At 36.6% G+C, this 16,250-nt stretch overlaps 1 protein-coding gene across 3 annotated transcripts in view; it reads right to left on the bottom strand.

Moving 5' to 3' along the window:
* Window positions 1-16,250, bottom strand: part of BTAF1 (B-TFIID TATA-box binding protein associated factor 1) — a 105,843-nt gene that overhangs the window by 28,264 nt on the left and 61,329 nt on the right. For all 3 annotated transcript variants that reach the window (XM_039230227.1, XM_039230228.1, XM_039230229.1), the window contains 6 exons: window positions 9,969-10,395; window positions 8,606-8,796; window positions 7,209-7,362; window positions 7,019-7,128; window positions 4,865-5,066; window positions 3,708-3,856 (listed from right to left, as the gene is read on the bottom strand). In XM_039230227.1, the coding sequence (XP_039086158.1) occupies window positions 3,708-3,856; window positions 4,865-5,066; window positions 7,019-7,128; window positions 7,209-7,362; window positions 8,606-8,796; window positions 9,969-10,395 (1,233 nt within the window). The remainder of the gene's footprint in view (window positions 1-3,707; window positions 3,857-4,864; window positions 5,067-7,018; window positions 7,129-7,208; window positions 7,363-8,605; window positions 8,797-9,968; window positions 10,396-16,250) is intronic.

Here is a 16,250-nt window from a genome sequence, read left to right as displayed (position 1 = left end):
GGACTCTGTGCTTACAGCAACAAGCCTGACATGTGCTCGAACTCTCAAACTGCGAGATCATGACCTGAGTGAAGTCAAACACTCAACTGACTGAGCCACCCAGGCATCCCTTCTTTGGTTTTAATATTTTAGAGATATTTTCTGGGATGTGGTTTAATGATACTTGAAATCAATGTGATCCTCCTTTTAAGGCTACTTTTTTAAAATATTTATTTTTGAAAGAGAGAGAGAGAGACAGAGAGAGGATATGCACAGAGAAGGGGCAGAGAGGGAGACACAGAATCTGAAGCAGGCTCCAGGCTCTGAGCTGTCTGCACAGAGCCCGATGTGGAGCTGAAACTCACAAACCATGAGATCATGACAGGAGCTGAAGTTGAATAGGTAACCAACTGAGCCACCCAGGCACCCCCTTTTCAGGCTCATTTTTAAGCTTTGTTAAGATAGAGCAAATCAGCTTTCTGTCAAGGGCTAATCTGATCTCACTACTCAGGCAATATACTTCTCAGAACTGTGCTTAATGCTCTAAATGGTAGGAAGTCTTCTGATTCAGTTTAGTGGAAACATAAACTATTCCTGATCATGTGTGAGCTCTGGGAATTGTTCCACCCACTCCTTTCAATGATTTTTTTCCTCCCAGTGTCAAACATATATTCTCACACATATGCCCAGATGAATACTCAGCCCTGGTGTGGACATCTGGAATCTGGAGCTTCCTCTTCCTCTCTGCAGCTGCTTCATGAGTACTTGCAAATTCTAACAATCGTGTCTTACCTACCTCCTGAACTCTTGACTATTTTTTTTTTAATTTTTAAATGTTATTTATGTATTTCTGAGAGAGGGAGAGAGACAGTGTGAGCAGGGGAGGGTCAGAGAGAGGGAGACACAGAGTCTGAAACAGGCTCCAGGCTCTGAGCTAGCTGTCAGCACAGAGCCTGATGCAGGACTCGAACCCAGGAACCGTGAGATCATGACCTAAACCGAAGTCAGATGCCCAACTGACTGAGCCACCCAGGCACCTCAACTGTTGACTATTTATATTGGTGGAATCATGAGGCTTTGATTAGGTTTCACTTCCCTGTCCTATGGCCTGGGAACTCACTCTAGACAGTAAGTAAGCTAGGGTACTTCATTTTTTTTTCCTCTCATGAATTACTATCCTGGGTTGCCTACTGTTCAGTATCTGAAAATCACTGATTCATTTTGTCTAATTTTCTACTTAAGGTAGGAGGATATATCTGGTTCTGTTGGTTTTCTTTTTTAAAGATTTTAAGTAATTGTTACATCCAAAATGGGGCTTAAATTTACAACCCTGAGATCAAGACTTACATGCTGTACCAACTGAGCCAGCGAGGCAACCGTGATCCCTGTTTTTCTATCATGGTGAGAAGTGTAATACAGATCACATTTTTCTAATTTTCACATCAAAGAGAATTTAACTAATCTTTTCTCAACCTTTAATGGTCAGAGTCTCTTTTCTCTGCCAAACTATTTATCAAATATTATCAGTATCCTCTTAAAAAATAGACTCTATCTCCTCACAGTGGATTGGGCTCTCTTTTGGGTCACTTCCATTCTAATCCATAAAAAGCTATTAAACTGATTTTCCTAACAGCTATTACACTGCTTTCTGCTGTTAGATTAATGTTCCTAAAGCATTTTTTCATCATCTACTCCTTTGCTCAAAGAACACATGGTAGTTTCCTATCACTCACTGATTCCAAAATGAAAAAGGGTCAAGGGGGCTATTTTACAAGTAAGATGATGCAAGGTCCAAGAATTTAAAAAAATATGAATAAGACCTAGGAAGACAGGAAGAAAATGGAAACTATTCTGGAAATGACTTGTGTCTTTTAATATAGTAGTCTAGTATTTTTTTTCATGGTACTTATTTTAATACTTTTTACTGTGGAATAAACTATTCATATAGACAAATACATAAATAAGTGTACAGTTTTATAAAATAAACAACTTTGTAACCATTACCAGTTCAATAAAAATAGCCCTGCCATAATCCTACAAGATCCCATATGTTCCTTCCTAGTGATAACTGACTCTCCTTTCCCCAAGAGATGATCACTTTACTGACTTTCATGGCAGTCTTTCTTTTCTTTATATCTTTATCACCTACATATGCATCCCATGTACTTATTTTTGAGCTTCATAAAAATGGAATCTTATGTTAAAGATTAGTACTGTTTTGTCTTTACCTTGTTCATTTGTCTGCAGTATCATCATCATCATCCAGTTAACATATCTACTCCATTGATGATGAACATCTTAGTGGTCTTAAACTACTATAAATAATGCTATGAAAAATATTCTTGAAGCTATGTCTTGGTACATGTGTATGAATTTCTCTAGGCTATATATCTAGGATGAATTTGCTGGGTTACTAGAATGGGAATCTTCAACTTCAGCAGACAGAGCCAAACTTCTTTTTTTGTTTCATAGAGGTTATCCAACTTATGCTCATACTCTACTGGTAGGAATATAAAATGGTACAGTTACTCTAGAAAACAGTTTGGCGGCTTCTTAAGAATTTCAACATCACATGACCCTGTTAATCCCATTTCTAGATATCTGCTCAAAAGAAACTAAAGCACATAGGGACATCTGGGTGGCTCAGTCAGTTAAGCATCTGATTCTTGATTCTGGCTCAGGTCATGATCTACCTTTCATGAGATTGGGCATAGAGCCGGCTTGGGATTGTCTCTCTTCCTCTCTTTCAACTACCCCTCCCCCACTCACATGTGCGCATGCTCTCTGTCTCCCAAAATAAATAAGCATATATAAGGGGGGCCTGGGTGGCTCAGCTGTTAAGCACGCAACTTTTTATCTCAGCTTAGGTCATGATCTCACATGAGATCCAGCCCCATGTCAGGCTTTGCACTGACAGTGCAGAGCCTGCTTGGGATTCTCTTTCCCCCTGTCTCTCCCCGACTTAAGCACTCTTTCTCTTTCTCAAACTGACTAATAAAACATTTTAAATGATCTATAAAAATAAGTAAAAGCATATACCCACACAGAGACTTGCAAGTGCATTTTCACAGTTAACATTACTGATAATAGTCAAAAGGTGGTTAACAAGTCCATCAACTGCCATCAACTGGTGAATGGTATATCCATACAATGGAATGCTACTTGGCCATAAAACCGAAGTAGTGATACATACTACAACATGGATGAACTATGGATCTATTTAGTTCCTCAATTACAAAAATCCCATCAAAATATTTTAAGCAGCTTGGCAGCAGGGTCCTGCCCCTTCCCTTGCTTTGAGCCACTTCTTTTTCCTACACTGGCTACATATATTACTTCCAGCCCATGAGTATACTCCAAAATTCGCCAACTGACCTTCTAGTCTGTTTTCTCCCCACTCCCATGGAGACTCATTTGCTTTTTACATTTTCAATTATCATGTCTCAAATTTACCTTTCATGGAAACTTCAGCACAGAATCTTTACCTAGCTGTTACTAGGGATACTTAGGAACAATTCTATTTCTAGAATAGCATCAATGAATAATCATTCTTTTAGAAACCACAGCTACACTTAAAAAATAACCATTAAAGTATAAAATTCTTAATTGCTTGTAAACATATTCAAGAGTCCCTTTTTTTAAACCTGACATTATTTTAAAGGAGCTATAGTTATTACAGATGAAGATATAGAAACATGAAGTTCATAAACCAAGTATCTTCAACTTACCTCAAGTGGCATGAGTCTAATTAGTGTTGCAAAGCACTGTGTAGCCATGAATCTTACACTGTCTGTCTGATCACTCATTCTTCCCAACACAGGCACAACTAAAAGGACAATATACGGAACAATACCAACATCCAGCTGTTCCATTACACCTGAATAAGTTATTAAGGAAATTTCAAACTGTTCTGAGGTCACTATTTTCACAATTTGATATACCAAGATTGTAACTTCTAAAATGGTTCCTCACTTTCTCATCTATATCATGAGGGAACAAACTCCCTCAAGATCTAGGATTCAATTATGACAGCATTTGTACACTTGCTCTTTAGTAAACATTATTTAACTTTCTCTTACGACTACAAAATTGAGTTTTTCATCTGAGAAATGCTAGACAAAGTTTTAATCAGATTTTTCTCATAGAGAAATCCTTTCAAGTTTCTAGAATTCCAATACCAATACCAAATTAAAGTGAGTTACACTGCCAGCAAGGGAGCACAATTCAGTGTCAAAGATTAATGCCAAATTTCCCAACAGGATCTTGACAATCATAAACTGGACATAGCAGGACCCAGTTAAGTTCAGTCCTCCTGCAATCTTCAGCATTTCTGAACCAGAGTTTCTAATGATTTGGTCTCCATCCATCTTTCATGCTCTAAGAAATATCTTTCAGATACTTCGAGTTAAAGAACATCAATGGATGCTGCACCCATAGCAAAAAGGTCACTTGTATATTTCTGGTTATTTAGTATAGTTAGTCATTTCCCACCCACATAATAAATTTTGAAAACATGTTTATAATATACACACTACATACACAGTCCCTGATTAGAATTAATAAGACACTAATTATAAGAAAAGAATACATCAGTCACTTAGAAATATGTTTCATAAAGTACATAAAATTATTTTTGCCTATTAAAAAGATATCTTAAAATTAATAGTAAATCTTCAAACATTCCATGTGAAAATTTTCATAATAGGATGTAAATATATTTGTAATGTATTTATAATGTAATACAAAGATACTTTCACACAAAATCTAACAGTAGTTTTGTTTAGGGAACAACACAGGTTATTTAATAACATACTTAAATCAATTTTATTTTAGTCATTCTTAAATAAAATTAATTTCTAAAGTTTATCAAATTAAAAAAGGATACATGCAAGTGCTTCAATTGCACCCTCTTGTTTGATATTGTCATCAATTGCCCCCAGCCATGGAAGAACCTTCTCCAAAAAAATATTCATGGTTTCCATGGTAGCTATTTTGCTCATGACACCTACACAACGAGCAGCCATGTGCCTCACTGCAGTGCTGGGGTACTGAAGGCACATATAAAGATGAGGCAGATGCTGTACCAACTAAAAACAAAAAGTTTAAGACAATGAGAATATTCATTAGGGGATGTTTAACTGTAATAGCCCATACTAAGAGGTTTTTGATGTTCTAAATGGCTCTAGATTCAATAAAAATTAATCTACATCTAAATTAATATAGGGACACCTGGGTGGCTCAGTCCGACTTCGGCTCAGGTCATGATCTCACGACTCATGGGTTCGAGCCCCGCGTCGGGCTCTGTGCTGACAGCTAGCTCAGAGCCTGGAGCCTGCTTCGGATTCTGTGTCTCCCTCTCTCTGACCCTCACCTGCTCATGCTGTCTCTCCCCCTCTCTCTCAAAAATAAGTAAAACATTAAAAAATTTTTAATTAATATATTAGAACTCTTTTTCAAAAACAAGGTATAGGGGGCACTTGGGTGGCTCAGTCAGTTGTGTGTCTGACTTCAGCTCAGGTCATGATCTCACAATTCGTGAGTTCAAACTGAACATCGGGCTCTCTGCTGTCAGCACAGAGCCTGCTTCAGATCCTGTCTCCCTCTCTCTCTGTCCCTCCCCGATCCTGTCTCCCTCCCCGATCCTGTCTCCCTCTCTCTCTGTCCCTCCCCAACACATGCTCTCTTTCTTTCTCAAAAATAAATATTTAAAAAAAAAAAAGACTCTCTTTCTCTCTCCCTCTGCCCCTCTCCCCCATTCACACTTGCTTGCTCTCTCAAAAAAAAAAAAAAAAAAAAGTGCAGAACTTTACTCTTATCTCCCCTTAAGGCATCAGGGTTCACATCAAAAGACACGAAGATTCTCCCCCTGAGGTTGGGGAAATGATCCCACACATCACCAGTCCCCTCCCAATTTGGTAGCTCTGGCTTAGGTTTAAGTACTTTTTTTTTTAAAGTAAGCTTCATGCCCAAAATGGGGCTTGAACTCATGACCTGGAAATCAAGAGTTGCATGCTCTATCAATTGAGCCTGCCTGGTGCCCCTAGATACATACTTTCTATTCATTGGGTTGAATGATCCTGAACTTGTTCTAGGCACCATCCTTTGGTAAATACTTTCCACTTTAACTTCCTGGCTTACCACAGGCATTATGATCACAATAGCATGATGTATCTCATTAATAAAAGCCTACTGCATGGAACACTAGGATTAATGTTGATATGAGCCAGGTACATGCTCAAGAGACGAGCCTTATAGATCTGATGAATGTTAGACTGATCATAGAAGGGTGAGAGCATACAGATGGATTCTGTCCTTCTCGACTAAAGATAAATCAACAAAATTTCACAAGAAAAAGATAGCAGTCATTACTATACAGATAGGAAAGGTTCATTCTTCTCTCTCTCCTCGATCCTCTCTTTTCTGTTAACATGAATAGAGAACTGGAGCTAGCACACTTAACAATGCTATAAATTGCAGAGCTTCCCACTGCAGTTATATGGAAAGAATACAGTTTTCTTCTAAGGAAAAAACAGCTATTTAATTCTCTATTCTATTTTTCTCCTTCCTGTCACTTTTTTTTTATAAGAAATATTCATTGTAATATATAATAGTGCACAAACCAGTGTTCTTTCTTTGCCAATGACTAGCTTTATATCAGGCAGGTAACTTCCTTCTACCTTTACACTTAGGAAGAAGTTTTATCACCTGTTAATTGAGCTATATTATTAACACAGCATAAATTGATAGGGCCATAACTTTCTTTCCTGTTTACACCTGGCTTCTGTGTCATCAGAGCCCTATCCCCACTGCTCTGTATTCAAAGCTCCCAAAGAGGATTTTCTATAACATTTGTGCACCCAGTTCTGCCTCAAAACCCATAAAAACTGTGCTGTCAAAAAGAATGAATCTAGTTATATAACACATAAAATAAAATGCACTTACTAGGGATGACATCAAAGTTACATTTTTTAAACCTTAATACTTTTTAATAAAACATTTGTTTTATTAGAAGAAAACTACACTTGCATCAGCTAGTTACCAAGGGATGAAGCTCAGAATCCATTGACGCTGCTGCGGTTTCAAAAACTTGCAGAGAATTCACCAATTCTTGGGCAGGACCATCTCCCTTTTCCAAGAGGGACTTTCCATCTAATAAAATATATTTATTTAAGTGTGTATCACCTTGCAAATAATTTTACAAAGTCCAACTCAGAAAATTATGTACACACCAAAATTATTTATGTTGATTGTATTCCTCAATGGGCCAACCATAGCATCCCAGAGATGTGGCAACATCACTGCCATCTCACCACCAAAATGCTTCACTATAGTTGTCAACGCAAATTCAGCTCCTCTCCGCTGTACGAGGTAAGGCTTCTGGGCCTAAAATGAAATGTTAGTTGAAAAGACAAATTCAGAAAAAAGTATAATGCATTTGAAATTTTATTAAGAGAATTTAAAAATCACCATCTGAGAACTCATGGTGTTACCAATAATCAATTAAGCAACTAAATATATTTATCATTATAAACATATTTAACACTATAAACACCTTTCAATAATTAAATTTACATGAACATAAAACCCCAAACTAGATTAGTATATCCCAAGTAAAATACTTCTTTTGGGGCTAGAAATAAAGAAAATCATGTGTTTCTAGAGATAGTCCTAAGTGACATGTTCTTTAGTTCTTCTCCCTACCCAAAGAAACTTAGCAATTAGAAGATAAGATAACACGATCTGTCCTTATATTTATATTCACTTAAGGAATCCAAAAAGAGTATCTGTTTAATCTAATAACAAGATCAATTGCCTCTTACTTAGCGATAATTTCAATACAAAAGACTCCTTGTCACCCCCCCCAAAAGATGCATGTATTTTTACAATTATTTTCAACTAAAGGAAGAACTATGTAAGCCAGTGATATAAATATCAAAATCAGAGTAAATTTTTATTAAAATTATATAATGAATAGGTGAAAAACCACTCAGAATATTTTAAGAGAAATAAAGGTAATAAGATTTTGATTTTAAAAAGAAACTTAAAATAGGTCTATATTTTGCAGAAATATATTAAACAACTGTCTTTTAGCTTTGATAATTTATTGCTGAGCTCAGGTAAAAACCAAAAGAGCTACCTAGAACATTCATTCCACTGTTAATAATGGGACTACAAAACTTTCAAAAACCAAACACTTTTTAAATTATCTTTAAAGATAGTACTGTAGAACAAGCAGACCAAATTGAAAAGAAAGCCCAAAGAGATACTCACATATGTGAAATATGATCTATAAGAACAGTGCCATTATAAATCAGGGAGGGAAGGACTCAATAGTGGGGTAACTGACTGTTCATCTGGAAAAATAAATTTAGATCCCTACCTCACATCACACCTTGAATAGTCAAGCAGACTATAATTATTTTACACTTATAAACTAAGTACCAAGAGAAATTTGTAAAGAAGCATGCATTTTTCTGCGTCATGTTGTGGGAGTACTATGAAAGATTATTACTTACTGTATTCTTAAAAATATAAAAATACTGGTCATATGGCAATTTAGCTCTCAGTTTGTAAGGTATTTGTTTAAAAATCAGTGTAGTCAAAAACAAAACAAAAACCTATTTACCTCATCAAGTTCGACAAGGATATTTCCACTACTTCCTGCAGGAAGATCAGCTATTTGAGCTTTTACTGCTTTGGGGGTAGGACCTCGCCTACTTGTGATAGCAAAAGCAGCTTTCTGATGCCTGTAGAGTGTAATTATACCTCTATGCTTGGTGACTGTATGGTGCATCCCATCTTTCTCAGAGTTGGATCCTAAAAGGAAAAAGGTTAAATAACTTTTTAAAGATAATATAGGTGACCAAATGCTTCCCACTCCAAAAGAGATACAACATATTTTTTAAACTAGGTCTTTTAAGCCTCAATTTTTAAAAGTCAATGACATTTTCTTTAAACAATGAAATGGTAGCAAAACAGTCCATAATTTGTAACATTAAGTTAAATGTTTTGATATTTGCATAGGACCAAACTTAATACAAAGTTGTAGAATTATGTTAACAAGAAATATAACATGCAAAAATGATTTTGAGCCTTCAGTTAAAGTATATTAATTTTTAAAAAATGGATGACTGCTTCTAGCCCCCACCCCAAAAAAACCATTAAAAAACATTGCAAGCATGTTCTCCCTAAAAGAAATGTTGATAGTCACCATAAATTCAGAGACACTGACCACTGCAAAATATTACTGGCTCAAATGGCTTAAGGCAGTGACAGGGGTGGGGCTGAGGAAGACTGTCACCGTATTATAGTTTTAAGATGTTAACATTCAAAATGCCATTTTCCTCTTTCAGTTTGTTCACAGATTTTTCAAGACATATACCATTCCAAAGTTGTAATATCATACCAAAGTTGTAAATTTATTATATTTTCAATAATTTGCTTTTCCAAACTCTTGCTAACAAAAATAAATAAGTAAAAATCATATTGGACTAAGGCATGGGAAGAACCATTGGTCCTTGATACTAGTCTACAGAAAGCAATTCTTATTTTCCAGATGAAATCAGAATGGCCACACATTATTTGCTAAAGGTAATAGAGTTCACTTATCTTACAAAACATGCATTAAAAAAAGAAACCAGAGTTTTATAGGAAGAATTTTTATTCAACATTTGATGCAATTAAGTTTTCTAGTCTCATTAACAGTAAAATCCTATACTGATGTTCTTGAAAAAGAGGTTAAGGGTTAACACCTGTCTCATAGATTTCAGTCAACTTATATGAAATATCAGGTCTTTTAGGTCTTTTATGAATATCTAATTTGAGTTTAGAGGAATATATATTTACATATATATTTATATTTATTACCAGTATGTACAAAATGGGAAAAGCTCTAACATAAACTGGATTTGTGCTTAAACGATACAAGTAAATGAAAACAAATTTAAATGGTTCATTCTCTACCCCCAAATGAAGGTTCAGATATATACCTTTAGAATTGTCCTGGCCACTCTGTGTTGGTACTGGACATGTGACACAAGGAGTTAGATATGGGTCCACACAAAGTGAGCTACAGAGGTTTTTAATAATTTTTGAATTGGGGCAGGGTGTCCTTGTTGTGCACTGCTGAAGGAGTTTTGCTATGCACTGAGCTGCATAATTTTGCACTAGTGTATTCTCTTCTTTTTTAATTGTTTCCATTAACGGCTTTATGATAGGATTTAACTTCTCCGGAAGCTGCTGTAAACTCACAACTGCACATGCAGCAAAAGTATGCACTCTCAACTGCAACACTTGCCACTCCTGGTTGGTCTCTGTAACTGTCATTTGGACCTGCTGTCGTTTACTATCTAACTGCTGTAACACTTGAGGATTTAAATCAAAAGATGACGTGACTTCATTAAAAACAGTAGTGACCTATTAGAAAAAGAGAAATTAAAAATCATTAATGACATCAACCCCAGTCTGTAAAAAGAAGGGCAACAGCAAGCTTTCTGTTTCCAAGTTTCACAAAATCTAGTATTATGTTAGTATTCAGTAAACTAAATAAATGTCCAAAACCTCCCAACTTTTTTTTTTAATTTTTATTTTTTATTTCTAGGAGAGAGAGAGACAGCGTGAGCAGGGGAGGGTCAGAGAGAGAGGGAGATACAGACTCTGAAATAGGCTCCAGGCTCTGAGCTGGAAGTCAGCACGGAGCCTGACGCAGGGCTCGAACCCACGAACCGCGAGATCATGATCCAAGCGAAAACGCTTAACCGACTAAGCCACCCAGGCGCCCCCAAAACCTCCCAACTTTAAACTTGATTTTAATTTGATTTAATTTAACATTAGCAGTGTATTCTCTAGGACAGTCTCCATGTGACACTATTACAATACCATGGACTATATTGCCAATGCTATACTGTAAACCTGAAACTTCTGTATCGTTGTGTGTCAGTTATATATACACTGAGTCTATTGAGATCAACAAAATCACCTATCCTTTACATATATCTGATAAGTCTAAAATTACAAACGATGCCGGCACAGTATTTTGGTGAAATGAGAAAACTATCAGCAAATATAAACTAACTTAATTAAGGAATATCAAAACTCATAAACTTCCTTTCAGGGAAAAACTCTTCTCAACTTAAATACTCTAGGGCTAGTTACTGATAATTGGCTGGCTAAGTACTGCTAACTGGATTATTTGCATTCTTTCTTTGCCCTCCCTTCTAGTGAAAATGCCCAGGTAGGAGGAGGCAAAAAAGGGAAAGAAACTGGTACAACAGTCATGACAATGTTATTTACCAAGAGCTACCTAAAGCTATAACCTTATGACATGAGACTACTTTACAAGCCACATTAAGAGACTGCTCAATACATCTTTAACAACTCTGAGATATAATTCACATACAAAACACCCATTTAAACAATTAAAAAGAAAGTATACAACTCAATAATTTTTATTTTGTTCAGAGTTCTACAAGCATCACCACAATTTTAGAACATTTTCATCATACCCAAAATAAAATTCATACCTGTTAGCAATCATTCCTCATTGTCTTCTAGCCCTATGCAAACATTTATTTATTTTCTATCTTTATATATGTGCCTATTCTAGACATTTCACAGGAATGGACTAATACAGTATGTAATCTTTTGTGACTGGTTTCTTTCATTTAGCACAATGCTTTCAAGGTTCATCAGTATTGTAGTAATGACTGTAGTACTTCTTTCCCTTTTCTGGCCAATTAATATCCTACACTATATGGATATATACCACACTGTATTTATCCATTCATTAGTTGATGAACATTTGTGTTGTTTCCACCCATTTAGCTATTATGAAGTTATTCTATGAAGGTTAGTATACAAGTTTTGTGGGGACTTTTTTTTAATATTTATTTTTGAGAGAGAGAGAGCATGAGCGGGGAAGGGGTGGAGGAAGGGAACAGAGGATGTGAAGCGGGCTCCATGCTGACAGAGGAGAGCCCTACACAGGGCTCGAACTCACAAACTGTGAGATTATTATCTGAGCTGAAATCAGATGCTCAGCTGACTGAGCCATCTGAGTGCCCCATGTCGGGACATGTTTTTTAAATTACTATCTAAAGACTGTGTGAAGGCTTACATAGCAAAAATAGTCTTCTTGTTTGACAGGTAACACTAATCATAAAGAAGCCCTATAAATAGGTCCAGTCTGAAGAATATTGGTAAGAGAAGCCTGTAACGTTGAAGAACATTTTTTTAAAATGGAGAACCTAATTTTTCAGACTTAGAAATTATCCACTCTGGGGATCCAAGGTGGTTCAGTCATTTAAGTGTCTTATACTTGATTTCAGCTCAACTTATGATTCCATAATTTGTGAGTTCAAGGCCCATGTTAGGCTCTATGCTGACAGTGCAGAGCCTGCTTGGGATTCTCTCTCTCTCTGCCCCTCCCCTGCTCGCTCACTCTCTCTCTCTCAAAATAAATAAATAAACTTTAAAAGAGAAAGAAATTATCAATTCTATTATGGTCAAGATAGATAATGCTGGCCTCTTACAAAAAACAAAACAGGCACACAGGTTAAGATTTTATCATTATAAAATATGAAACTCTTAAGCTGAGCTCTCTATCTGCTTGACCTTGTCAGTTTGCTCACTATACAGAAAGACAGTCACATACCACTTCCAGCTTATCCTTTCCACTTTGTTTTGTCTGTTTTATTTACTCCAGTTCTGCATAAGATTTATTGGAAACAGGACTTCACTGCTAAAAGTTTGAAAACACTGTCCTAAGTAGAATATGCTTTTGTCAATTTTCAGTGATTCTAAGCAGCTAAGGAAAAGTTTTCCAATTACCACAAGTTCATTAATTCATTCACTCAATACTCAAGTATTTATTGAGGAATACTAAAAGATGAGTAAGACCCAATGACTTCATAAACTCAAAAAAAAAATGTAGAGACTAATATGGGAGGTATATATATATGTAATTAAGAAAACAATATATAACTGAGGTAAGTGCAGGTTGCTGTGAGACAATGGATACTTAACTCTTCTCAGGTGATAAGATTAGTGGAGGCCTGCCCCACCGAAGTTAACACTTGTGATGGGTTTTTAAGTATGGGGCAAGTCAGGAGTTGTAGGGAAATCTTGGCTAAGAGTGAGGTGGGGATGGAAAGTGAGGCATTGTCCAGGGAACTAACAGCTAATCGTGGCCTGAGTAGAAGGTATAGATGGAGAAATGTCAAGAGATGAATTTTGGATAATCACAGAGGGTGGAAGGTACGGAACTCCTGACAAAAGACCTAGCTCAGACTCAGAAGGGAGAATGAGTGAGGCAAAGAAAGTGAGTGAGCATAGCATACTTCTGCAAGAAGAAAGCTCACTACATTTAAGTGGAGAAAGTCTGAGAAAAAATGAAAAGAGATGAGGAATTTAAAGATGTGAAAAGAAGGGAAAAAAAGCTAAAATCAAGGAAAACAAAAATAATGTTTTTACGCAGGGGAAGGAGGCCTTCAGAGTGGCACTAAACGACTTTACAAGTCTGGTACAACATGCAAGCTGAAATGGACCAGAGACTGCCTAGAGCCTCAGAGTCGAGTCAGGACCTAGTCAGAAAGCACTATGGCTCGTGACTGGGTTGTGGCAATGAAAACAGAGAAAAGATGAACATGTGAGGCTTTTTGAAGGAAGTGTTAACAAGATTTGCAACTGTGGATTAAAGAAGGCATTTTACTGTTAAAAAACAAATTCCAGTTTTGGCTGTGTTAGGCTGAAGTAATAGTGAGATATCCAACTAAAATGCCTAATAGAAAAACATCAAGAGATCAAGAGAAGATAGCAAAGCACATGGGTAAGAACTAAATTGTGAGAATGGTCAGAGATGAAGATCTTGGGGAAATGCTTAGATCTGGCAGGTAAGAGGAAAAAAACAGTGATTCAATCAAAGATTTAAAAAGCAGTGACTCGGGATGCCTGGGTGGCTCAGTCGGTTAAGCATCTGACTTTGGCTCAGGTCATGATCTCATGGTTCGTGGGTTTGATTGAGCCCTATGTCAGGCTCTGTGTGGACAGCTAGCTCAGAGCCTGGAGCCTGCTTCAGAATCTGTATCTCCCTCTCTCTCTCTGACCCTCCCCTGCTCACGCTGCCTCTCTCTCTCTCTCTCTCTCTCTCTCTCTCTCAGAAATAAAACATTAAAAAAAATTTAAAAAGCAGTGACTCTTATCCAAGGCTAAGACTAATCTTTTAAAATTGCCCTTTTACTTTTTTCAAGTAAAAAATAAAACTGCCCTTCCCAGGTGGTGAGACGGATGAAACAGGTGATGGGGGTTTAACGAATACACTTGTCATGATGAGCACTGGGTGATGTATGGAATTGGTGAACCACTATACTGTACAACTGAAATTAATTTAACATTGTATGTTAACTAACTGGAATTAAAAATAAAACTTTAGCAATCCCTATCAAAATAACACCAGCGTTCTTCACAGAGCTAGAACAAACAATCCTAAAATTTGTATGGAACCACAAAAGACCTCGATAGTCAAATCAATCTTGAAAAAGAAAACCAAAGCTGAAGCCATCACAATCCTGGACTTCAAGCTGTATTACAAAGCTGTAATCATCAAGACAGTATGGTACTGGAACAAAAACAGACAATCAGATCCATGGAACAGAATAGAGAACCCAGAAATGGACCCACAAACGTATGGCCACCTAATCTTTGACAAAGCAGAGAATATCCAATGGAATAAAGACAGTCTGTTCAGCAAATCGTGCTGGGAAAACTGGACAGTGACATGCAGAAGAATGAACCTGGACCACTTTCTTACAACATACACAAAAAGAAACTAAAAATGGATGAAAGACCTAAATGTAAGACAGGAAGCCATCAAAATCCTAAAGGAGAAAGCAGGCAAAAACCTCTTTGACCTCAGCTGCAGCAACTTCTTACTCAACATGTCTCTGGAGGCAAGGGAAACAAAAGCAAAAATGAACTACTGGACCTTATCAAAATAAAAGATTTCTGCACAGCAAAGGAAACAATCAGCAAAGCTAAAAGGCAACTGATGGATTGGGAGAAGATATTTGCAAATGATGTATCAGATAAAGGGTTAGTATTCAAAATCTATAAAGAATTCATCAAACTCAACACCCAAAAAACAAATAATCCATTGAAGAAATGAGCAAAAGATATGAATAGATACTTCTCCAAAGAAGATATCCAGATAGCTCACAGACACATGAAAAAATGCTCAACATCACTCATCAACAGGGAAATACAAATCAAAGCCAGAATGAGAGACCACCTCACACCAGCCAGAATGGCTAATATTAACAACTCAGGCAACAGCAGATGCTGGCGAGAATGTGTGGAAAGAGAATCTCTTTTGCACTGCTGGTGGGAATACAAACTGGTGCAGCCACTCTTGAAAACAGTATGGAGGCTCCTCAAAAAGTTAAAAATAGAACTACCAATGAACAAGCAATTACACTACTAGATATTTATCCAAGGGATACAGGCATGCTGTTTCAAAGGGGCACATGCACCCCAATGTTTATAGCAGCACTATTGAAAATAGCCGAAGTATGGAAGGAGCCCAAATGTCCATCGATGAATGAATGGATAAAGATGTGTAAACACACACACAGTGCAGTATTACTTGGCAATGAAAAAGAATGAAATCTTGCCATTTGCAACTATGTAGATGGAACTAGAGGGTATTATACTAAGCGAAATTAGTCAGAGAAAGACAAATACCATATGACTTCACTCATATGAGGAATTTACAATACAAACATATGAACATAAGGGAAAGGAACAAAAATAATATAAAAACAGGGAGAGGAACAAAACATAAGACTCTTAAATATAGAGAATAAACAGGATTGCTGAAGGGGGGATGGGCTAAATGAGTAAGTGGCATTAAGGAATCTACTCCTGAAATCATTGTTGCACTATATGCTAACTTGGATGTAAATTAAGTAATTAATAAATTAATTAATTTAAAAAATAATTTTTTTAAAAAAAGGAGAGAGGGTCTGAACAGATATTTTTTCAGAAGGCATACAGATGGCAAATAGTACATGAAAAGATGCTATCACTTATCATCAGGGAAATGCAAGTAAAACCAAAATGAGATATCATTTTCATGCCTACTGAATGACTATTATCAAAAAAGACAAGAAATGACTAGTGTTGACAACGATGTGGATAAAGGGAGGGCTCATGCACTGTTAGTGGGGATATAAATTGGTGCAGCCACTATGGAAAACAGTGGAGTTTTTTTATGTTTT

The sequence above is a fragment of the Hyaena hyaena genome, unplaced genomic scaffold, assembly GCF_003009895.1.
Source record: "Hyaena hyaena isolate Hyena2069 unplaced genomic scaffold, ASM300989v1 scaffold_44, whole genome shotgun sequence".
Classification (NCBI taxonomy): Eukaryota; Metazoa; Chordata; class Mammalia; order Carnivora; family Hyaenidae; genus Hyaena; species Hyaena hyaena.
This window is presented reverse-complemented; position numbering and strand designations above follow the sequence as displayed.